Below are 25,258 nucleotides of genomic sequence, written 5' to 3' on the forward strand. Positions count from 1 at the left end.
GAGTGTAAATTAGTTCAACCATTGTGGAAGACAGTGTGGTGATTCCTCAAGGATCTAGAACCAGAAATACCATTTGGCACAGCAATCCCATTACTGGGTACATACCCAAAGGATTATAAATCATTCTACTATAAAGACACATGCACATGTATGTTTATTGCAGCACTGTTCACAATAGCAAAGACTTGGAACCAACCGAAATGCCCATCAAAAATAGACTGGTTAAAGAAAATGTGGCACATATACACCATGGAATACTATGCAGCCATAAAAAAGGATGAGTTCATGTCCTTTGCAGGGACATGGATGAAGCTGGAAACCATCATTCTCAGCAGACTAACACAGGAACAGAAAACCAAACACCGCATGTTCTCACCCATAAGTGGGAGTTGAACAATGAGAACACATGGACACAGGGAGGGGAACATCACACACTGGGGCCTGTTGCGGGGTTGGGGGGCTAGGGGAAGGATAGCATTAGGAGAAACCTAATGTGGATGACGGGTTGAAGGGTGCAGCAAACCACCATGGCACGTGTATACCTAATGTAACAAACCTGCACATTCTACACATGTTTCCTGGAACTTAAAAGTATAATTTTTTTTAAAAAAGGTCACATGACACAGCAAGTGGATCATGTAAAAAGAAGATGTTAGCATAAGACTGGACCCTATTTTCTGCACTAATATTACAACCAGTAACTATCATGATTACTTAGTAAATTCAATTTTATGCCATCACTAAAAAAAAAATAAAAAATAAAAAATGTAAGGGCCTTTTGTCTGACTGAAGGGTTCTCTGTGGCATCATCTTAGAGCTTTCTGAGATCTTAACAAAGGCTTTTACAGTCACACCTTTGATTTCATCTTTAATTCTTGCCTGTCTTTGTCCTAGATTTGATCTTTGCCCAGAAGCAGTGTGTTAATGTTGGTATCATTTGCTGACTTGAGAAGCTGGGAATGAGAAAAAGCTTTATTTTCAAACCAAGAAAGTTCTAGCACCTTTATGTTTACCAGTTATTCCTTTTGTTTTTTCTCTTCTTTCATTCTACTATAAGTAACACAAATAAACCAGACAGTACTTTCAGTACTCTGCCTGGATATCTCCTTAGCTAGATCACTCAGTTTATTAGATTCATTTTCTATGTTCCATATAACTAGAGGCCATCACATTGGCAGACTTTCTGTCACTGCATAATAAGGAACCCCTTTCCTCCATTTTTTTTTTGCTGTAATGTTTTCCTCACTTTTATTTAAGCCTTCACTGGCAACCTCTTTGCAGATTGTCTTTTGCTAATAGTCTTTTTCCCACAGCTTTAATTTCTCACTGATGCTCTCCTGAAGGTCCTTCTGTCTTCTATCCAGTCCCATAGGCACTTCTACCACATATTTTAGGTTTTTGGTTTTTTTTTTTTTTGAAACAGCACCCCAGTTTCAGATATCAAAACCTCTATTATATTTTGCTATGTAATTAATCAATCAAAATTAGTGGCTTAGAACAACAATTAATTATTATGTTATGGTTGCTGTGGATCAGGAGTTTGGGAGCAGTGTAGCTGGGAGATTCTGGCTTAGGAGTGTTTCATGAGATTGCAGTCACGTGGTTACTGGAGCTGCAAACATTTGATGGCTTGACTATGGCTGGAGTATCCACTTTGGTTCCTCTCCATGTGGATCTCTCTAACGTGCTGCTTTACGGTCCTCCTTCAGAAGATACTTTCTTCAGATCAAGCAATCCAAGAAAGAAAAAGAGCCATGTAGAAGCTATGTCGTTTTTATGCCATTACCTCAGAAGGGAAATGTGAGAATTAAAAAATTTGCAGATATAGTTTTAAGAGCAGCACAATCCCAATGGAGTTTTCAAGGCCCTCCCCATGATCTTTTTCATTCTGTCTACTAGAAGGGGAAATGTGTACAGAGGCCTGCCGGTGGGGAAGTTAGGGGAGTGTATTTCGTGGTACCACATAATTTCCACTCTCATTCCATTGGCCAGCACTCAAGTCACATGACCACAGCTAACTGAAAAGGAAGCTGGGAAATTAAATTCAGCTATGTGCCTGCAAAGAAGAGAAAACAGGTTTGGTTGAATAGGGAGAATGGAAATTACCAACCAAAATAGGGAACACAGGAAGAAAAAGAATTGCGTCTTTCAGTATGTCTGTTTTTATTCCATATCAAATTGTTCCTTGTTGTGGTCTTGGCTTAATTGTTCAGTTTTGCTTTAATAAAACAATAAACCATAGTAAGGTATTATAGTTATTTTGGTGGTTAATAGTATTCTAGGGAGTTTTCATCAGCTCATTTAAAAATTTTGGATGAGTGCTTGTTTTGATTTTCTGTTTTTGAAATATGGGCATAACAACAGTTATTGTTCCTTCAAGTCTTTCTGTGCTTCTTTGTCCTATTGCATGATTATAAACCTTCACCAAGGGCTTTCCTTTTTCCCCTGGGGCATCTTATTGAATACTTGCATCTTCAGTATTTCATCTGGGCCCAATGCTTTGTCTGTTTTAATACTTCTAATTACCTAATTATGTACTATAATGTGGTGACAAAACCCTTTATCATTTTACTCTTTTCTTAACCCTTTTCTTGCTTAGGAAAGATTCTTTTTGTCTCTTTGTTGCCTGCATTTCAGATAGCCCTGATATTTGTCTGGCTTCCCTTTATTGTCTGTATTATGACAGACCATTGCCCTGTTGAATGTCTTTCCAACTATCAAGCACCTGGGTTCCTGGTTATTGGGGCTTCAAAGTTGGTGTTTAGTTGTTCTCCATCCCTCACTTTTCAGTTCACTTCCACACACTGCAGTCATATGAGACCATATCCAAATGGCAAATAGGATACTCTAGTTGTCATAAACTACTTTTGTTACAGAATTAGTAGCCATTCTATCATGTATAGGTCTTTGTATAATCAAATGTCTGCAGTAAGTATCCATGAGCCAAATGTAATAGAAATCAATAAGATTTTTAAAAATTATATGAATTGTACTTCAGGATAGCTAAAAATTGATGAAGGATTTTTTTTTCATTATGTCTATGTCTTAGATAATAAAGGAAGAAAAAATATGATAGAATTATAGTTTTACCATTTTATGACTTCTAATGAATTAATAGACTTAGGCAGTGATCATTAACAGTTGGTATCATCACAGAAAGTGGGATACATTAATGTTAGGTGCCTCCTGATGGAAGTACACAACACCAACTTATCACTGCATTGAAATCACCCCAAGTTTAAAACAACAGAATTTATTTTGTTGTTGAATCTACAACTTGAGCAGGGCTCAGTAGGATGGCTCATCTCTGTTCCGCATGGTGTTGGCTGGGGTAGCTTGAAGTCCAGGGTCTGGAATCATCTGAAGGTTTGCTCACTCACCTGTCTGGTTGTTGAAGCTGGCTCTCAGGTGAGACCTCCTCTGGAGCTGTGGTGAGAACACCCGCAATGGCCTTTTCATATGGCTGCTTGGCTTCCTTACAGCATGGTGGTCTGGTTCTAAGAATGTGTCCAGAGAGAGCCAGACAGAAGCTGTGTTCCACCACCACTTTTGACACGTTTATTTTTTGAGAAACTGGTCACTAAGGCCAGCACATACTAAAAGGGAAGAAAGTCAGACTCTTTCATCTTTCTATGGGAGGAGTATCAAAGAATTTGCAAACATGTTCTCAAATTATGTCATCTATAGATGAGACAAGAAGAATCTTGTTGAAAACTTGAACCTGAATCTGTTAAAGTCTCTAGATCTAACTGCCAGTTCGTAGGAAATACAGGGGACAGGAGAATTGTTAAATAAGAAAATGGAGGCACAATACGTAAAATTCTGAATGTGGGAAGCTTCTACAGGATTAAAAATCTGGTTTCTTTAACAAATACATTGCAAGATAAAAAAGAGAAGGAGGACAAGTCTATAGATTAAAGGAATCTTAAGAGATATATCAACAAATTGCTGTGTACTGACAAATATTTCTTGGCTCTTGAACAAAGTGTTAAGAATTTTTAGACAGTCACAGAAATTTGAACATTTACTGGATATTTGATTAATAGATTATTATTTTTATTATTAGTAGTGTTACAATGGCACTATGGTATTTTTTTGTTTCTTTGTTTGTTTGTTTTGTTCTTTGAGACAGGGTCTGTCTCTCTTGCCTAGGCCGAAGTGCAGCGGCACAAACGCAACCCACTGCAGCCTCTACCTCCGAGGCTCAAGTGATCCTCCCACGTCAGCTTCCCAATTAGCTGGGACTACAGGTTTGTGCCATCATACCCAGCTAATTTACTTTTACTTTTTTTTTGTTTGTTTGTTTGTAAAGGCAGGGTCTCACTATGTTGCCCAAGCTGGTCTCAAACTCCTGGGCTCAAGCGATCCTCCTGCCTTGACCTTTCAAAGTGCTGGGATTATAGGTGTGAGCCTCTTCACCTGGCCTGTGGTTATGTTTTTAAAGAGTGCTTATCTTTTAGAGATACACATTGCAGTATTTATAGATACAATGATGTCTGGGATTAGCTTCAAAATAACGCAATATTGGGGAGGAATATATGTAAAACAAGAAATGATTAGTGATGAAGCTAGCTGATGGGTAGATTGGAGTTGAGTTTACTGTTCTCTTGTCTTTATTAAATGTTTGAATTTTCCATAATGAAAGATTTTTAAAATTTATAATGAAACCTATATTGCCTACCAATTTTGGTTTATTTCAAGATAGAAAACAAAACTTACACACCACGTGTTTGTGATGGCTCTTGTTGTTATTGTGTACGATGTAAAATTTGTTTAAATATGGTTTCTTCACACGTCTGAGACAGAAACTTCTATATTATAAATACTGATCAATTGAGTCTGAACTGAAATATGACTTTTACCCTAAAGTAAAGATTTAAGACTATTTTAGTCTAAATTCCATTATGGACTACTTAATCTTTGCTGTTCATCTCTATTTTTAGAGTTTCGCCCTCACCTATTTTACATCTCAATTTTTATTTTATGGACAAATGTAGAAAGAAAGACTTTCTGTTAATAATAAAATTTGTTTCCAGTTCCTACTTCGTGTGATTTTTTTCCTTTCTGTTTTATTTTCCTACCAGATATTTTGGTTTGAATAAATTATGAACCTCTACAGTTTTAATTCTAAATTTCTCTCTTTATTTTCATGAAACAGTAACATCATTGTTGATTTTTCAAAACCTGAATGATTGTTGCATCTAGTGTGGTTAGTATTCTGTGCTTTTAATTATGTTTCAAAAACAGATTTGCCTTTCCAATGATATTTGGGTTAGACTGATGTTCAAATTACTTTACCTAGCCTGAATCCACACCATCTAGCAAGGGGTAAATAAAACCTAGAAGTGTAATGAGTGGTAGGGAAGCTATTTTGAAACTTACAACATATCATCACAAACAGATTATTACTATTCTTAGAAATGCTACTCACTGTACTTCTCTCATATTTCTTATACCTATAAATGTAACATCTTCTGGATTGAATCCTGTTACTGTGACCATCAAGTATTTTTTGTAGGAAATACGTTATTGTCTAGGTATATTCATCAACCTTCAGAGCTAGGTTCTTAATGTAACTCTAAAGTCATGGAATTTTACCTAAATGCATTTCTCAGATTAATTTATAACTGATTAGGGAAGCAGTTGGAAAGTGCTGCTGTTCTGTTAACTACTGGGATACCTTGGCACAGGTATTATTTCTCTGTGCTTCTGTTTACTTGCCTGTTAATCTCTGAGTTGGACTGGATAATCTCCAAAGATTCAGCACAAAACTCTGATTTTCCGTTCTTTTTCCAACTTTTGAAATAGTTTTGAAAACCTTACTTCTTTTTCAGAGCTTTTCTATATCTTTCTACCTTATTTCTTTGATGCAATGGATTCTTCATCATTTAAAGAACAACTTATGGTTTTCTAAGGAAGAGAGTGCCATGAAACTTCACAAATTAGCCCTTCAGCATTGTAGAGCAGAATCATAGTTGGTGTGCTGTTTCATAGATATGCTATGTCTGCATAATACATATTTTCAGTTGATTTGGTATTTGCTAAAAGTAGACAATTTAAATTACTACTTGCAATTGAATTCTTTTAGATCTGTAGTTTTTAATCTTGAAAGTGGTTGGTATGCATTTAAATGAAACCAGGAATTGGTATACAGTGTGTTAAAAGAAAAACTTCAGCTGAATTAAATTTAATGGAGTTTAATTGAGCAATGAACGATTTGTGAATCGGGCAGCCTTCTGAGTCAGAGTAGGCTCAGAGACGCCAGCACAGCCACATGGTGGAAGATTTATAGACAGAAAAAGGAAAGTGACATACAGATAACAGAAGTGAGGTACAGAAACAGCTAGATTGGTTACAGGTTGGTGTTTGCCTTATTTGAACATGGGTTGAACAGTTGGCTACATTTGATTGGCCAAAACTCGATGATTGGCAGACGTGTAAGCTGTGGTCTGTTTACACCTCCACTTGTTATAGTTCACGATGTAGAGAGAAACCTTTAGGCCGAACTTAAAATATGTAAGGAGGCAGCTTCAGCCTAAAGTTGACTTAACAGGTATACTTTACATTTTTAGTTTTTAGGTATAAAATTATTTATAGTTTATGGATACTCTTTGCAAAGTTAATGTAGTAGTTTTTAGTACTTTCTTTCATAATCAATTTTAGATTGTAACAGCTACACAGAATTTGGTTGAGCCAGTGTGCGTAGAAAATTTCCAAAGAATAGGTGAGGAAGGGGACATGCAAAATTATTGTCAGGTGATCCAGATTTTTGGGAATGAAGCCTACTCAAAGACAGAGTTAAATTTATGTTATATAATGAGAAGGAGAGAAAATTGCACCTCTCAAAAGTATTATTCTATTCTTAACTTAATGGCTAAGTTTCCCAAGATATTTCTCTATACCAGGTTATTTTATTAACTACTTACCTATCTTTTATCCTGATTAATTTGGGATATTGATTTTTAAGGGCTTTAGCAACTTTCTTTTGTTTCAAAATGACATTTTAAAAGTTTTTGTGTTTCTTGCCTACTTCAGTGCATTTGACATCATTCTGCAGTTTCTTTGGCTTCTCTGACATATGCTTACTCTTCAGGTTAATTTTTCTCTTCTTTAGAAGTTAATTGTGCCACCCCTATTTGAACTCTGATGCCTGGATAGGGACTGCCTGGGAGATCATCACATTAAGCTTTATGCAAATATGTGAAGCGACCTTGCTCAGATCCTTAGGTTGTTTACTGGCCCCCCCAAAAGAGGCTTCCTTGCTGCCTCAGAAAAGGTAAACAAACAAACAAACAAACAAAAACAAAAAACCAAACCTGTCTGGGCAGTTGCAAAAGGGAGTTGTAAGCAAAAGTCAAATGAACAGATGAATGTAAAATGGACCTTAATTTATTTAAAAAATTAGGACCAGAAAAAAAGATGCTTCACAGATCTCTAGCATAATTCACCAAAAACCTAGCTCGGACTAGAAAGTTATAACTGTCCAAGGCACCAACAAAGTAGCAGAGTGAAGCATAAAATAGCTGAGGTCTCCAGAAATGGGAGGCAGTAAACCATTATAATATGATGTAAAACATAAAACAGCCACTATTGCTCTTAAAAGACTCATTAAGGAATATTTTTCTGTTTCAATAATGCTCTATGCCTTCATGCTCTAGGTCATCTTCCTCTCTACTCTCTCAACATTTTCTCTCATTTCTTAGTTCCAAAGCCACCTGATTTGCAATCTCATTACCTAAAGTATCATTACTCAAATACTGTTATAATAATGGCCTCTTATTCCTGAATATCTGCTACTTGTCAGGCACTGTTCTTGGTGTTCTCACATGATTGCATCTTGATCACAAGATCAGTATTGTTATCCCTACTTAATAGATGAGGCAGTTAAGCAATCATTCACTCAGGGTTGCGTAACTAGAAATTATGCAACATGAATTTGAACACAGGCTTTTCTACTTGGGTTTGGGACTTTTAAATTTCACTTTATTATAATGCACTCTTATGTCCTTTCTATGCTACTCTTTCAGGTTTATTCCTCCATAGAGTTAAATTAAAATACTGTTTTCTTTATCACTTCCTTATTCAAAAATATACATTTACTACGCTGTGTTTCCATAGTTGGAAATTCAGCATTCAAAGTTCCTTCCAGCCTTGCTCCACCTTTTCTTCTATCCCACTGTCCTGCCCCCAGCAGGCAGTATTTCATGGAATTGTCTTTTCCTTCTGATTAATAATTACCATGTTATGCTGCACTCTTGAAATACACATTGCCTTCTGCGCCTTCATATCTTTCTTTCTGTTTTGATTACCTTTTCCACTGATGTTCCATGTTCCTCCTCTCCTAAAAATTATTGTTCAAACTCTCTGTGATTAAACCCAGTTGACTACTAATACTAGATGACATTCCCTCAGCCCTTATACATTCATTGTGTATTGTGTTGCTGTGGGTTTTCTCTTTGGGTTCTCACAGTTGTGGTGTTTTACTGCATTATAAAGAAATATTTAGAAGTCTATATTTTAATCAGATGAAAAGCTGATAGGGTGGTTATATATAATAACTGAAGTGTCGGTATTTTACACCAAGGAAAAAGAATGACAATCTTTTTTTGAAAAAAATTAGTACTTTTACAAAATCACATTCTTATCCTAAAAACCAATGGGCTAAAACAAAGCAACTCCCATCTGCAGACAGGTAGAATATAATTCAAAAGCTATCATATTCACATACGTATGAAGTATATGAAGCATGTGAAAAAATTTGAAATGTGAATATGTTGAAGGAAGTAATTTACCTCTGGGATGTAATTATTTCCCCTTGCCTCACTCCTTTTTCAGTCCCCACCAAAGGCATAAGTTACATGGCAAGCACAGGCTTGTTCTAAAACCTGAAGCAACCCTTGGCACATCTTTGAGATGAGAATTTGAGAGTGATTCTTGAAACTGTGTTAGTCAGTTTCAATCTTGTATTTTCTTTTTCCAGGTTTCCTGAAATGCAGTTTTTCCAACAAGAAAATGTGAGAAAAATTCTTACAGATGTTCTTTTCTGTTATGCCAGAGAAAACGAGCAGTTGCTTTATAAACAGGTAATGAAAATATCTTACAGGTGGCATCCATTGACTCAAAATTTTCTATACAGCTTGACAAATGATAGAGCAATAATGTAGCCTTTATTGTATCCAAAGTTGTGTCATAATGCTAAAGCAATCAGAGAGTTGCTTGTCAGCTGCATGGTGAGAAGGGTAAGCTCATTGAAGCGCATATGCTTCTTCCTCATTATAAGACATTCCACCAAATTGTCTTCTATAAGGTGTTCAATCTTTTCTTTCAACTTCTGGAAGTTTGTTTATAAACACCATCTTTGAAGGCAATCTAGTAATAAAATTTCAGAGTTGTATGTACAAATATTATTTTTAAGTATAGCGTTATAAATATATGACATGTCATGTAAAAAATAATCAAGTATCCTATTACCTTTTAAAACTTATCAGTAATAGAACTTCAGAAAGTTTCTTTAAATTTTTTGAAATGTGTGTTTAATTCCTTTGTGATCCTGTTATTTGACTCGTCTCATTACTAAAGCAAAGAAGATTATTGAGTTGTTTTATTTTATTGAAATGTAAATTATTTAATATATAGAGATGTATTTACATTTTTTATTTAAGTTTATGGTGTTCTAATAAAAATACACACAGTTGGGTATTTTTATGTATTTCTCCAAATGCAAATTAAGTGAGAATTCAAGCTAAATTCTTAAAATCTCTAATAATCAAAAGTTATAATGTATACCTAATTCAGGACCACTGAACTTAAATTTAATATAACAGAAAACACTTAATGGTAAAAGCAGTGTATTTAATTTGAAATAAACTAAATTTAAGGATGGTAAAACATGTCAGACTACAAATATACTAAATCATACATTTTTAATTATTGTATTTACATAGAATACCCAAGGGAACTAATTTTATCTTATTTTTAACAGTAGTAATATTTTTCTGTATTAATTAACTGCTGACAATAGCTTATTAGAATTGGAAATGAAAAATATATTGCATTTATAAGGGCAACCAAAAGCTTTAACAAGTCTAGAAAAAAATTAACAATAAAGATACAAAAGCTATATGAAGAAACTATAGGCCAGGTGCAGTGGCTTACACCTATAATCCCAGAACTTTGTAAGGCCGAGGCAGGGTGATTGGCTGAACCCAGGAGTTTGAGACCAGGCTGGGCAACATGGTGAAACCCCGTCTCTACAAAAGTACCACAAAATTAGCTGGGCATGGTGGTGCACACGTATAGTCTCAGCTACTTGGGAGACTGAGGTGGGAGGATCTCTTGAGACCAGGAGTTTGAGGCTGCAGTAAGCTGTGATTGATTCACTGCACTCTAGCCTGGGCGAAAGAGTGAGATCCTGTCTCAAAAAAAAAAAAAAAAGTTATTCAAGGATATAAAGCAAGAATCGAATAAATAGAAAAATAGCATGTTTTTGGATGAGAAGACTTTAAGTAAAAATACTACTTCTTTATGTTTAAATGAATTATCATTCCAGTGATAACCTGAGTAAGATATGTGTTTTTTTGAAAAAACTGGATACAGTTATTTTAAATTTAGTGCCTAAAAATGTTATACTTATTTTAACCGAGATATTATAATTTAGGGATTAAAAGCACCGAGTGTAGACGCAAATTCCTTTGTTTGAATCTCACCTCTGTCATTTACTAACTTCACAATCTTAGACAATTTACTTAACTTTTTAAATCTTTAGTTTTGTATCTGTAAGATGAGGGTAATAATAGTAATTACTTTATAGAGTTAACATTTGGTGCCAAGAAATGGTTCATGTTGGTAGTTGTGGTTGTTTTTATTATCATCATCATTATAATAATTATTAAATGTGTTGGAATTACCATAGAATTTGTGGGAAAGGGATAATGGCAAATATAGATATTAAAACTTCTATAAAGATTCTGTGATCAAACTAATGTGACAGTATTATGTGAATTGACCATTGTTCAGTGAAACAGTCTAGAAACAGGTTCAGTTATATATGGGATCTGAATATGGTAAAATAGAGAAAAGGATATTGACTTGCTATATGTGGATTTCCATCTGGAAAAACCATTAAATTATACATATATTGGAGAATAAATTCCAGATGGTGTAAAAATACAAATATGAAAACTTAAAAGTATATAAAAATACTAGAAGAAGATTTAGGAGAAATTTTTTTGTAATCTCAGACTAGGAAGGGCCCTCGCAAGCAAGGTAGACTCATCTACAAGTCAGATAAAAAGTCGAAAGACTAAAAACAAACCAAAAAGGAGACTGAGGGAAAATAAATCTATTAGTGTAGAATTCTTTTGGAAGCAAATAGCAGAAGACCCATTTAAAATGGCTTAAACTGTAAGGAGATTGTTAACACACTTCACATGAAGTCTGGGAATAAATGGTTCTGCTGCATTAGTTCATTAGCTTAAAATCTTTATCACAGATTCCAGGATTTTGTTTTTCTGCTCTCTTTTCATTATGTTGGCTTTCGTTGTGAACCTTATCTCTTTGTTATTTCCTCTTTTCCTTTAAATACTTGAAAATACCCCGTAGTAAAAGACTTGATGATAGTGAATCAAATCGGGATAAAGTTATCCCAAATTGCACATCTGTTTTCCATGTTTTTTTAGAGAAAGAAAAAATAGATTAAGGAAGTCTTATAATAATGGAAACAAGTTCTATGGACAAGGAACAAAAACATAATAACTTTGCACTCCATCTACCATTTGTGATGTATGTGGCCCACTGCATTTGTATGGAAGACTACACAGGAATATGGAAGATCAGGTTCTTGATCCATTTAGACAAAAATCTATCAATTACTGAATAAGAAAGTATTATTAACTTACTCCTGGGTGTCATTTTAAAATGTTTAATTACTCCCTATACATGTTTAAAATCCTATAGATTTTTTACAGAAAAATAATACCTTGCTGTAGAAGGACTGAATATTTACCCAGATCAAATTTAAGAAAAAACCTTAAGTTTCATCACAAGCTGTTAAAGCTATTATTTTGTACTAGGTGACACCCCGTTTAACATCGACCATATTGTTAATAGTTATGGGATTTTATTGAATTAATGAGACTGTTATCATGTAGTAGAATGTCTTGCTGAGTTAATTGAAATTGCAGAGATTATATAAATGGTATTAATGAACTTTGACTGCCTGATGCCTTAGCTTTAATAAAGACTGCTTGGTGGGCTAAATGAACACAGGCAGATAAAAGAACAGGTTCAATTTTGTGAACCTACAGGCTGTTGATGAAGAAAACTTTGTTACCTTTATTTTCAACGGGCATGAGTGTGGAGTGCAGTGACTACTAACAATCTAGCAGGGATAAAGGCTTTTAAGCAGGCAGAAATGCTGACAATATAGGTGGAAGCAAAATATGCATTTTGGGAACCAGAAGCATACTATCAATACATTATTTTCTATTATGTTTTGTCAAATTTATAGCATATCGAATTCATGATTATTATTTCTGGTATTTCTCTTTTCTTTTAAAAATGTCTATGTAATTGCCATTTGTAATTATTAAACAGGTTTTACTAGTCTAGAATTGATAGCAAAACCAAAAATCTCTTTTAGGTATTTGAAAAAAAATCCCTAGTTTAGATGAAAGTCAAAACTGAGCTTGTAAAATAGTTTTAATGGTATTCAAAAGACTCTTAATTTCCATTCTGCCAAGAACACCTTTATTTATTGATTTGAAATATGATTTAATGCTATTCTTTTTTCATATTTTAGGTTAGCTTTTTTCACTATGTGGATATATTAAGTGGTAGATATTGCATTCATTCAGTCAATATGTAGTGACTTCTTTGTGCTGGGCCTGTGGTAGGATCTGGATGTGTATACACACACACACACACACACACACACACAGTCACAGATTTACAGTGTCCATTCTTACCTGCAGTACAGTACAGTACAGTAGTTCACCCTTACCTGCAGTTTCACTTTCTGTGGTTTCAGTTACCTGTGGCCAACCATCATTCAAAAACAGTTGAGTGTGGTACAATAAGATATTTTGAGAGACAGAGAGAGAGAGAAACCACAATCACATAATATTGTTACGCTATATTGTTATAATTGTTCTATTCTTATTAATTGTTGTTAATCTTAATGTGCCTAATTTATAATCTTTAATTTAAATCATAATTTTAATACCTTTGTCATACAGGTGTATGTATAAAAACAGCATGGTGTGTGTAGTTTTCAGTACTATTTACAGTTTTAGACATCTACTGGGAGGTCTTAGAATATATCTCCTGCACATAATGAGGGACTACTGTATAGTCATTTCTGTGCTCATTTTATTATTTTATTCCTTTCTCTCTAGACCACAAGCTCCATCAAAGTTAGGAACTTGCCCACTTCATTCACTTTTGTGTCCACAGCAAATATAGGCATTTAATAGTTTTTGCAATATGTGAATGATTAATGGAGAATCTAGACAGAGTGGTGTCACAGAAACTAGAAGGAAGAGAACATTTAAAGTTGGAAAGATCCATTTAGACAAGAACTCTTATTAAACTAGCCATAACTTGTTATAAAATATATTTTGGGGAAAAAGCACTATTTCTTTCAAAAGGGCATCCCACTGACAGCAAAGAAGGAAAACTTCATGATAAACTTAGTAAGAACTATGCAGTTCTGCAAATTTTTGGATTGGAAAATCTGATGTTCTTAAAATACTCTCAAGTTAATTTCAATGCAATGCCAATAACAATTGTAATGTTTTGTTTACCATTTTATGTAACCTACATGATAATGACATAGCCTGGAATAAAAAAATAAAATCATCAAGATAAATTTGAAAAAAAAGGAGCAGAAAATAGGAAATATTAGAATATTTTAAAGGTCGAATCTTTATAATGGTACAGTTATTGTTAATAGTATACAAACCAATGTATTTCACAGTGAAAGCCTGGAAAAAATGTAAGCTAAATATTTATTTTTTATTAAAGATGGCATTTCAGAACTCTGGGGAGAAGATGGGTTATTCAACTTATTGAATAGATTGAATTTATTGAAGATGGAATGATTAATCAGTAAATTGGTGTAAATCTTTTGGAGAAAAACATACTTATTTTCGTGGCAAAAATTAAACTTGTATCAGTTAAGCGAAGAATTAACTGAAAAAAAAAAAAAAGGAAACTATTCTTTCCTAATCTCAATATGAGGAAGGTCTTTATAGGCATGAAAGCAAAATAGAAACCATGAAGAATGATTTATTGTATTGACTAAAGTGTATAATGTCAGTATGATATATCATACAAATCAAAAGTAAAACTAATGATAAGCATGGTAAAATGTTTGTAACAAAAATTACAAAGGGTTAATACCTTTCATTGGTATAGAACTATTAGACATCACCAAGGAAAGGAAACATTTCATGAGGAGAAAAAGGGCACTTCATTAAGTAAAAACGGTCAATAAAATTTTGGGGTTCAATCTTGCTAGCATTTAAATAAACTATAAAAATTTAACTGTGAAACTTGACCAAATTTTTTTAAAACACTCTGAATATAGGTGAAGATGTGTGAGAGAGTGATTTTTATATTCTTCACTGAGGGAATTCTTTCTGGAGACAGCTTAATGGTATACATCCTGTCAGACTTTAACACATATTTTTACCCCTTTACCCTGAAATTCTACTTCCAAGGACTTTAATCCTGGAGAAATCCTCAGAAATAGGCAAAAAAAGATCACAAGCATATCTATTGAGTTTTAAATTTATTTCTTAACTTTTGGTTTTTGTCTGGCCTCCCTCTCCCCCTTTATCATTTTCTTATTTGGTTTTTGCTTTTCCATACTTTTCTATTAATACAATACTTATTTATTATTTTAATGATTAAAATTATGGCACTTTCTTTTTGGAGTAACTTGAGACTATTCCAAGGGAGTAAACCCTTCATGATTTTTAAAGCAGAGTTAGTAATGCTTACTGTCATTTTTCTAGGTGTCTAACATGTTATCTGAAAGATTTTTTTCAAGGTTTGTTTAATAAGAAGATGGTTACCTATAAAGATTGAAATGATATGTGGTCATTTGTCCTAAATCACAAGTAAATTGTCAATGAATCATAAATTGTTTTGTAAAAATATAACTAAATCTTTTTCATTCAAAGCTAGTGATAACTTATACATGAAGTCTGAAAAAATTAACTTGCATATTATCTTTATGATAACAATTGGCTTTCTAAGAATAGTACAGTACTACTAGACTGTGCAGAGGACTATGTGACTCTGTTCATCCATTATAGGAAGCCTTCTCTAATTCTACCAGCAAAATATTTATCTCCTCTCTGCTTTCATATTTTATTTTTATTTCCTCTAAAAGTGGTGTTTTGTCTTGTCTTTTTATAAAAGAGCATCCCTAGTTACTAAGCAAAAGGAAAGTAGTAATTTGCTCACTTTAAGAGACAGGAAAGATTATAATCTATTTTAACTTGCTGAAATGTTTTTTGATGCTTAAGGGAGAAAGAAATCTCAATTAGCAAAGGTAGCATAATGTGGAATACCGTATGTCACCACAATAATGGATCAGTAATGGATTTTTATAGTACCCTTTTAAGGACAGCTTAGTAACTAATATTATACCTTTTTGTTTCTATTCCTGTTTTTGGTGAAAACCAATATAAGGAGGAAAATCGTATTGGTGAAATCATTAAATAAATTGAAATTAATCTTAGAGTTTAAGTAGACAGGAAAAAATTACGGTAGTTTTCTGATTAAACATGTTAAATCCTATTTTAACAAGTTTATTTTCTGTCATACCTTCTTAAGGTTGTTTCTTTTATTATCCAACATTTTAGCTAGCTGACTTCAGCACTTCCTAAATCTACAGACATCCTAATTTTGAGCCATTATATAATGAAAACATTGGATGTAATTTCCTTAGGTCTACAGTTCTTAGTTGCCCTTCTTACTGCAGATCTTAACACTGTAGCTCATGATTATAATTTGCATAAATGAAATTCATATTTATGAGTATAGATCTTGAAGCAACTGACAGGTGCAAGGTTATCTACCATGCCAATTTATTGTTTGTCGTGTCATTTAAAAGAGAACTGCTTTCCATGTTTTAAAGAAGAATACCTGCTGTGGTTGAATTAGAATCAAATTCTGAACGTAGATAAAAATCTCATCTTGTAGCTTTCCATTTTTATGTGTTTCTATATAATATGGAAATTTTGCTAGTGGGAATTGGTTTGAAGAAGCATTTAACTGAGTTTATACTGTCCACTAATGGACTCTGAGTATCCATCTCTTTCATTTTTCTGGGTCTTTATTTCAGGGCATGCACGAGCTGTTAGCACCTATAGTCTTTGTCCTTCACTGTGACCACCAAGCTTTTCTACATGCCAGTGAGTCTGCACAGCCCAGGCAAGTTTTTTTTTTAATATGAGCGCCATTTGTTTTTTAGCCCCCACAGTAACCTTTGTTTTTGAAACCTCAAAATCTTTTAAATGGAAGGTACTTACAAACTGTACAAGTTATAAACATTTGATTATGTTTCATGTGGTTAATTGTTAATTCTACTTAATAGTTGTTAGGCCAGTTTAGCTATGGGGCAAATTTAGAATCATAAATGTCTTTGGAATTCTTGATTCTGTATCAAAGGAAGACATGTAAGTAATGGATCAAGAATGGAAAATTTTTGTTGTAATCACGAAAGTGCTAATGATTGATATTATCCATATATATCATCCTCTAATGATCCATTTTTTACTCCAAGCTGAATAAGACTTTATATATGAGATTATCTCTCCTCATCAGGTTTGACTCAGCTTAATTCATAAGGGAGCAGAGAACCACAAAGAACCTCAGTCTGTAAATAAACAAAATTGCTTCTCATATTTTTTAGATATATTCATTAGTTCTTTCCTGCAAATAACTTTTGTAATTGGATTCAACTTAGGCTAATTGTTAGAATTCATTTTTCTAACTTAAGATACCCTAACTTTGGGGCCTTCAGAAAATCATTTTGGAAATGGAGGGCTCTGGGACTGTCAGGTTGTGTCCAGGAGTATTCATCAGGCCAGCCCATCTATATGCAGTAAACAGAAAACTTGCAGATAACATTTCACATATCTGATTATAAGATCTTTATTAATCAAATATAGCCATCCATTTTGCTGAGCATGTATTCAGGCCTTTGTTAAATTAACTTTTGTCTACTAGATTATAGATTAGTATTTTCAAGTTTCCTTGAAGCTTTGCTAATTTTACTGAGTTTTTTTTTTTATCTTGACAAGAGTATAACCATATATAACTTGCTTTCACTTCAGTTATTCTAAAATATAAACATGAAGTTAGTATTAGGATCCTGTTGTAATGCCTTTTTTTTTTTTAATTTTATTTTTTGAGACGGAGTCTTGCCCTGTCGCCAGGCTGGAGTGCAGCAGTGCTCTCGGCTCACTGCAACCTCTGCCTTGCGGATTCAGGTGATTCTCCTGCCTCAGACTCCTGAGTAGCTGGGATTACAGGCATGTGCCACCATGCCCGGCTAATTTTTTGCGTTTTTAGTAGAGATGGGGTTTCACCATGTTGGCCAGGATGGTCTTGATCTCTTGACCTCGTGATCTACCCACCTTGGCCTCCCAAAGTGTTGGGATTACAGGTGTGAGCCACCATGCTCAGCCTGCCATTTTTTTTTAACATGTGAGTGTATTCTTCAGACAGCAGCTCTTTAAAAAATGTGCATGTAGAATATAATTTACAAAAAAATATAGGTGATTGAAAATAGCTTTTAAATGTATTGGACCTGCTTCTTCAGCTGATTCAGTCTGTTAAAACATAAAATAAATGCTTAAGAGGTGTTGTCACTGATAAATTGATGTTAAAAGGAAAATAAATCCAGTTAAAGAAAATAAATCAATGTTTTGATATTGCATATTTGACCAGTAACTACCTTTTTGTTCTTTTGGACAACAAGTGATAGATTGTGGATTAATTGATTATTCTAGATGAATCATAGTCAAGGAATATATTGTCACATTCTGTATTTATTGGAATAATTAGATAGTTCATGTGGCATAGAGGCATAGACAAGGCAGCTAATTTGTTTTTGATCTTTATAGAAAGAAAGCATATCATTTGTTAATGGCATTGCTCTTTTCATTAAAAAAGACTAATTTTTTTCGTTTGCACATTATATGAAAGTTGTCTTATATAGAATACGGCAAACTCTGCCTCTTTAATTATTCAAAAATTACTCATTTTGATTGCTTGTATTTCTTTTTTAAGTGAGGAAATGAAAACTCTCTTGAACCCTGAGTATCTGGAACATGATGCCTAGTAAGTACAAAAACTTTCTTTGTTTTTTTTTTTATACCATCATTATTTTAATGAAAGTTACATAGCATTATGTTATTTTATTTTTAGTGCAGTGTTCTCACAACTTATGGAAACTGCTGAACCTTGGTTTTCAACTTTTGAGCATGATGGTCAGAAGGTAAATCTTATAGTACAGATCTTTTCAGTATATGCGATGGAGAAGATGCTTTCAATAAATAACAACATGTAACCAAAGAATAGTATATAGCCTTTATTATTGCTGTAACCAAAATGAAATTACCTATGGAATAAGATTGAGCCTGGGGATCTAAGTATATTTCTAATCATATTGGCAGATAGACAAAGGCAATGTAAAAATTTCATATAAATACATTTTATATGTGTGTATATTAATCAAGCAACGTAAGTGCTTCATTACAAAATTATTATAATCTTTCTCTTGCTACCCTAGTTGGTATACACATTATTACTGAAGTGCATAGGTAAAATCTGTATCAAATAGGTTGTTTTGCTTTTACCAGTGCATTGCTATTGAATTCATACATTTAGCATCAATATCCCTTACTCTTCCTCTTCCTCTTATTCTTATTTTTAACTATATTTTAAATTTTTATATAATTCATATAGCATAACTTGTACCTATTAAACTTTTAATGGTTTTTAGTATATTTATAGGGTTAGCAGGCAAACATCCCTGCTATCTAATTCCAAAACATTTTTTTAATCACCCAAAAAGAAAACTGCATGTCCATTAACAGTCACTCTCTATTTCCCTGTTCCTACAGGCCCTGGCATCACTAATATACTTTCTGTCTCTATGGACTTGCTGATTCTGGATATTTCATATAAGTGGAATCATATAATATACTGCCATTTGTGACTGACTCCTTTCACTTAGCATAGTGTTTTCAGTGTTCATTCATATTGTGGCATGTACCAGTATTTCTTTTTATGCCTGAATAATATTGCATTATATAGATATACCACATTTTGTTTATCCATACATCAATCGATGGACATTAGGGTAATTTTCACTTTTGGCTATCATGAATAACTTTGAACATTTATATACAAGCTTTGTATGAACATGTGTTCACTTCTCTTGTTATATACCTAGAAGAGGAATTGCTGAGTTAACTATATTTTCAAACTAACTTTCATGCTATCTTAGTGATCATTATGGTTGTCTCATTATATTACACAATATTGGAAAAATCACAAATGCTTCTGGCAATGGATACTGTTAAAGAATTTGGCATATTATTTCCAGTATGGTTTATTTCCTTTATATTGGTATAATTAATTGCTTTCTGGTTAGAAACCATTATTACTCAGTCACTTCATTCCATCTCTTAAAAAATGAAATAGGTAATCGATGTTTTTCATGCCTTTGGCCAGCTCAGAGGTTGGCATCCTACTGCCTGTAGGTCAAATTTGTCCTACCATCTGTTTTTATACATCTTATGAGTTAAGAATGGTTTTTAACATTTTTAAATGGTTAGAAAACTGTCAAAAGAAGAATAGTATTTTGTAACATGTGAAAAGAATATGAAATTTAAGTTTCCATGCCCTTAAATAAAATGTTTTGGAACACAGTCATTCCTATTTGTTTACTTATTGTCCGTGGCTGCATGATCATTACAGTGGCAGAGTTGCAGCACAGACTGTATGACTCGTAAAGCCTAAAATATTTACTCTCTGGCTCTTTACAGGGAAAGTTTGCTGACCCCTACACTAGGTGATAAAGTATTTCTTCATATACCAACATGTTATATTCTAAAAGGGTTGTTGAAGGTAAAAGCTACTGTAAGCATATTTGGCAAACTATATTTTTGGAATAATAAACTTTTGTTCTTGGCAAGTTATGTGATGAAGTCATAGACATATATGAACATCAACATTTTGAGCAGAGTATTTGAACACATTTAAACACTGATCATTTCTTAATAGTGTTCATTTTGTATTTTACAACTGAGTCACGCTAGGTTAGAAACTCAGTGACTAAACTGTGAGGGTTATCAGTTCTTGATTTTACCTAATTGTATTGATATTACTGAGTCAGCTTTATAGAAGTGGCTTAGACAACACAAAGAAATTCATTTTATCAAGGAACATAATAGATGGGACTTTTGAACATTCATCTTAATTACCCTTATATATGAATGAATAATATATTCCTAAAAAGTATTTCTAGTGAATCCCTTTTTCATCTTCCTATTTTAATTATTTCATGGTGCTCTCACCTTTTTTTAAGAATGAGTAGTAGGCAGATAATAAGACTTCTTGTTTAAACTGTCATTGATAAAGAATGACATCCATATATTTATTAATTTCATATTTAAATAATACATGTTCAATTTTTCTGTTTTTAGGGGAAAGAAACACTGATGACTCCCATTCCCTTTGCTAGACCACAAGATTTAGGGCCAACAGTTGCTATTGTTACTAAAGTCAACCAGATCCAGGATCATCTACTGAAGAAGCATGATATTGAGCTTTACATGCACTTGAACAGACTAGAAATTGCACCACAGATATATGGGTTGTAAGTATTAAAGTTCTTTTATTTGTTTGCTTTTTGTTTTTTTGTGAGACAGAGTCTCAGTCTTTCACCCATGCCAGAGTGCAGTGGCATGATCTTGGCTCACTGCAAACTCTGCCCCCTGGGCTCAAGCGATCCTCCCACCTCAGCTTCCCAAGTAGCTGGTACCACAGACACGTGCCACCAAGCCCAGCTAAGTTTTTGTAGTTTTGGTAGACAGGGTTTCACCATGTTGGCCAGGCTCCCCTTGAACTCCTGAGCTTGCCTCTGCCTCCCAAAGTGCTGGGATTACAAATATGAGCCATTGCACCCAGCCTAAAGTTTAAATTCCAACTACATCTAATTATATAGTAGTTTCTAATGATATGTAAATTTCTATGTGCTCGGATCCTTAAAAGTAAAAATAACAACTGTTCCATCTCCATTTTATTTCACATCTCTTTTGTGTGCCTATGTGCGTGCTCAGTGCTTATCACTTTCCCTTATGTATGGTATCTCATCTAATACTCTCTGTAATACCAACCCTGTAAATTGGGTTATTACTCCTTTATTAGAGATGAAGAAGCTAAGGCTCAGATTTAGTTTACACATATTGCACAGTGAAATCGTAACTCAGAGCCATAATTATTTAGGATTGGCTACATGATTTGCAGAGCCCAGTGCAAAAGAAAGATGCAAGGCCCCTTTGAAAAAATTAGTAAGAATTTCAAGCTGGTAACAGCAGATCATTGAACCAAGCATTCCAAGAAGTTGTGTGAGTCATACATGCATGGAGCCAGCCCCAAATCCTAACAATACAATAAAATGTTCGTGTTCTTTCCATTATATCATGTGATCATCTTTTGTTCTACCCTCAGAGGTAGATTCCTGTAAGTAAGATAGATGCCTCTCAGGGACCATAATGACCATAATGTATTAATTTTCTTCAGCCACATAACTTCTGTAACATGTCATAGCAGGACAGGGAGATGGTCACTCCTTAGGGGTGCGTGTGCACGTGTGTGTGTGTGTGTGTGTGTGTGTATTTTTTCAGTGGCTTATAAGGTGTGTATGCAAATTAAAAAAAGCGATTTTAGTAAATGTGAATTATCTATGCAGTGCTGCAGACAAAAGGGTTCTTTATATTGAAATAGTAGAATATTTATATGTAGTGCTAGGCAGTTTCTTGGTAGATATTTTATGTAAAGCTTGATTCAACATTAGGTAGAACATGCAAAATTGAGGCATTTTTTTATTGAGGTGTACTTAGTAGGTGCTCAATAAATGTGAATGCATTATTTGAATTGCAGAGAATCTCAAACAAGTCACCCAGAGCAGGGTCTGTTTATTTAACCCAGAAAAGAGAATAAATTAGTGTTTTGTTTATATTCTCATTTTATACAGAGTCTTTCATGAATAATAACTCTCACCTGTTTTTCTTCTCTGGAAGCCCTGAACTGTGACTGAAGAAGTCTGCTTTTCTGTTTTAACACTTCATGTTTTCCTTTTTCTTACTTTAGCTTGACCTCATCGAGAGCAGCTTCATTATTTCCACTGGAAATGAGAAAATTGTGTGTGACATGTGGTATTGGGCAGCAATGCAGGTTATTAATGAATTGCTATGTATATTTGAAAGTCTAACTGATACATTTGTGATTATAGACATAAAAATTTATTTGAAATAGCTAGTAACAAGGTCAGGAGTTAAATTTTATATTCCTCTCCACTGTGCAAATAATTGGTATATCCAAATACAAAAGCACATTTTACACCCTCAAAAATTGCTTGCTAAGATCCAGAAATTGTTTTTAAATATTGGGGAAAGAAGTTGATGTTGAACATGTTTATCATTTCTTTGAAATGCTTTATAATTTTTTGCCTTCTTGCCCAAACCAGTGCTCGATGTTGCAGTGGTGATGGCATGGGCTTGGGTGCAATAATTTATAACCAGAGTGTTTCTGTTTCCTTTTCAGATATTAGTTTCCTTCAGTTAGTTTCAGAGATTAGTTTCATCTTTATCATAATAATTTATAGAATTTCTTTGACATTTTGACCAGTACCTTCCCATTAAAATTCCATGATCCATGACATAATTACTCTTAATCTTTCCAACATTATCAGCAATACTGAAAATACCAGGTCTTGCTATAATCATAGCTACCTCATTTAGCTCATTATTTTTTAATAGAATCTCATCTGTATTATTTTTTAAAATATGTATTTTTTAATCTTTGAAGAATAGATCTCACGTCTCAACTGGCCTCTATTACGTTTTATAATGCAAGGATTTTATTTACCTATTTCACATATTAATTTGGTTTTGTTATTACTATTTATGGAGCACATGAAAGGCCAGAGTGCTTGAATTTTCTTATATCCCTAAGCTTTACTGCCATCTGTACTACCCATCTGTGTATTTTCTATTAATGACTATTAGAAACTTTGGGTCGAAAAACAGTGTAAGCCAGGCATGGTGGCACATGCCTGTAATCCCACCCTACTCGGGAGTCTGAGGCAGGAGGATCGCTTGACCCAGGAGTTCAAGTCCAGCCTGGGCAACATAGCAAGACCCCCATCTGTAATAATAACAATAATAATAATACAGCAGATAGAAGCATAGGCTCTGAAATGAAACAGCCTTTGTTTTTTCATCTGTGAAATGGAAATTAAAAATAATGGTACCTACTTCATAGGGTGCCTGTGAGAATTAAATCATAATATACAAAGAAAAATGTAGTACTCAGTATGTAGTATACATTTAATGTATGTTTTGACATGCCTTTATTATCATTATTTGTCATTACCATTACTTAATTAGAATGTCATGGCTATGTGAATATGATGTCCTGTGTGAATCATTAGTTAGCCCTTCCAACTCTGTCTTTGACTTTTTTTTTCTTTTCACTAAAGCCTATGTACTTCTCTTACCTGCAAACTTATAGTAGCCGTCTTTTAGACCACTGCTTTCTAAAGTGATGCTATAGAAGTTGGGAGTAAACTTTTAGAAATGATCATATAGTTTGGCAGAATAATTTTATGTTCTAGAATTTAGTATTATAGTTTTGTATCTCATGGAAATGAATTAAAATATCTTATTCTGTATCACACAAATATCTTAATCTAAGTAATTGCTGTGCTACTGTTTATTCCTTTTGGAAGAAAGTTGTTAATTTAGTTTCACATTCAGAATTAATACTTGAAAATATAGTCAGTGGTTTGAGTAAGTATCACCAAGGGACAGATGTAAAATAATCTCTTTTTAGTTAATGAAACTGCTTTCTCAGATTACATAATAATTCATAATCGTGTCATCTAAAGTGTGCTTTTGCATGCCAGATATTTTATAGAATTTTAATTTTCAAACAAAACAAATTTTTTTGTAAAGTAAAATGTTTCAAGAAAATTATAAATTACAGTAAAAATGAAAAATTTAAAAAGAATAAAAAATAAAAGTAAAATAGTAGAAATTATAGTAAAAATGTCAATAATGAATGAGCCAATGGCAAAATGTTATCATTACCAACAGCTTGTATGGAAAGAGGAGTAAATCACAAATATATATTTACATGGGGGAAAAGTGTTAGCAAGATTAAATTAAGCCCCATGTAGAGTCCAGATTTCTATTTTTAGTCAAAATTTTTAACAGTTGCATGGGACATCAAATACTTAAATCTAGTCTGTATTATGGTATATTTGTCACTAAATTTTGCGATTATTTTTAAAACCAGTTTTTCCAAGAGAATATATGTTAATATCTCCTGAGGTGGGAGATGTGCCCTGAGTATGTACACCTGCTGCATTTTGCTAATAGATGTACTTAACAAAATTAGAATTAACAAATAGTACAAAAATATTACTTGCACTAAAATTTGATAATCTCATTCTAAATTAGATAATCTTAGTATTATATAAATTGATGACATTTATCTTGACATGTGAATAAGTCCACATGAAATCTTGAATATTATATAACAGCTTGCTTATTTAATGCTGTTACTTATATATTTAACTGTATTATCTTCTGGATGATTAAAATTTTTTTGTTAGCAAATGTTAAATCAATTTACTACCTGTATTTTAGGTTAAATACAGTTAAATCTGCAATTAAATGTTCAACATCAGTGATTTTATAAAATAATATATCCTAAAGGTAATTTATACTATATTTTTCATTAATTTTATGAAAGTTCCTTCTGTTGCACATAGAATGAAGTTTCTCTTACTATAATTCAAATAAATAATTAACATCTTTTTTCTTTTTTTTTGAGAGGGTGTCTTGCTCTGTTGCCTAGGCTGGTGTGCAGTGGTGCAATCTTGGCTCACTGCAGCTTCTGCCTCCCGGGTTCAAGCAATTATCCTGCCTCAGCCTCCTGAGTAGCT

General features: G+C 33.5%; 1 protein-coding gene across 11 annotated transcripts in view; it reads left to right on the forward strand.

The window, feature by feature from the left end:
- The window catches only part of TBC1D5 (TBC1 domain family member 5), a 592,946-nt gene that overhangs the window by 351,592 nt on the left and 216,096 nt on the right, over window positions 1-25,258 (forward strand). For all 11 annotated transcript variants that reach the window (XM_063722180.1, XM_063722179.1, XM_063722181.1 and 8 more), the window contains 5 exons: window positions 8,981-9,083; window positions 16,355-16,443; window positions 18,307-18,357; window positions 18,445-18,514; window positions 20,730-20,902. In XM_063722180.1, the coding sequence (XP_063578250.1) occupies window positions 8,981-9,083; window positions 16,355-16,443; window positions 18,307-18,357; window positions 18,445-18,514; window positions 20,730-20,902 (486 nt within the window). The remainder of the gene's footprint in view (window positions 1-8,980; window positions 9,084-16,354; window positions 16,444-18,306; window positions 18,358-18,444; window positions 18,515-20,729; window positions 20,903-25,258) is intronic.

The sequence above is a fragment of the Pongo abelii genome, chromosome 2 (genome assembly GCF_028885655.2).
Source record: "Pongo abelii isolate AG06213 chromosome 2, NHGRI_mPonAbe1-v2.0_pri, whole genome shotgun sequence".
Lineage (NCBI taxonomy): Eukaryota > Metazoa > Chordata > Mammalia > Primates > Hominidae > Pongo > Pongo abelii.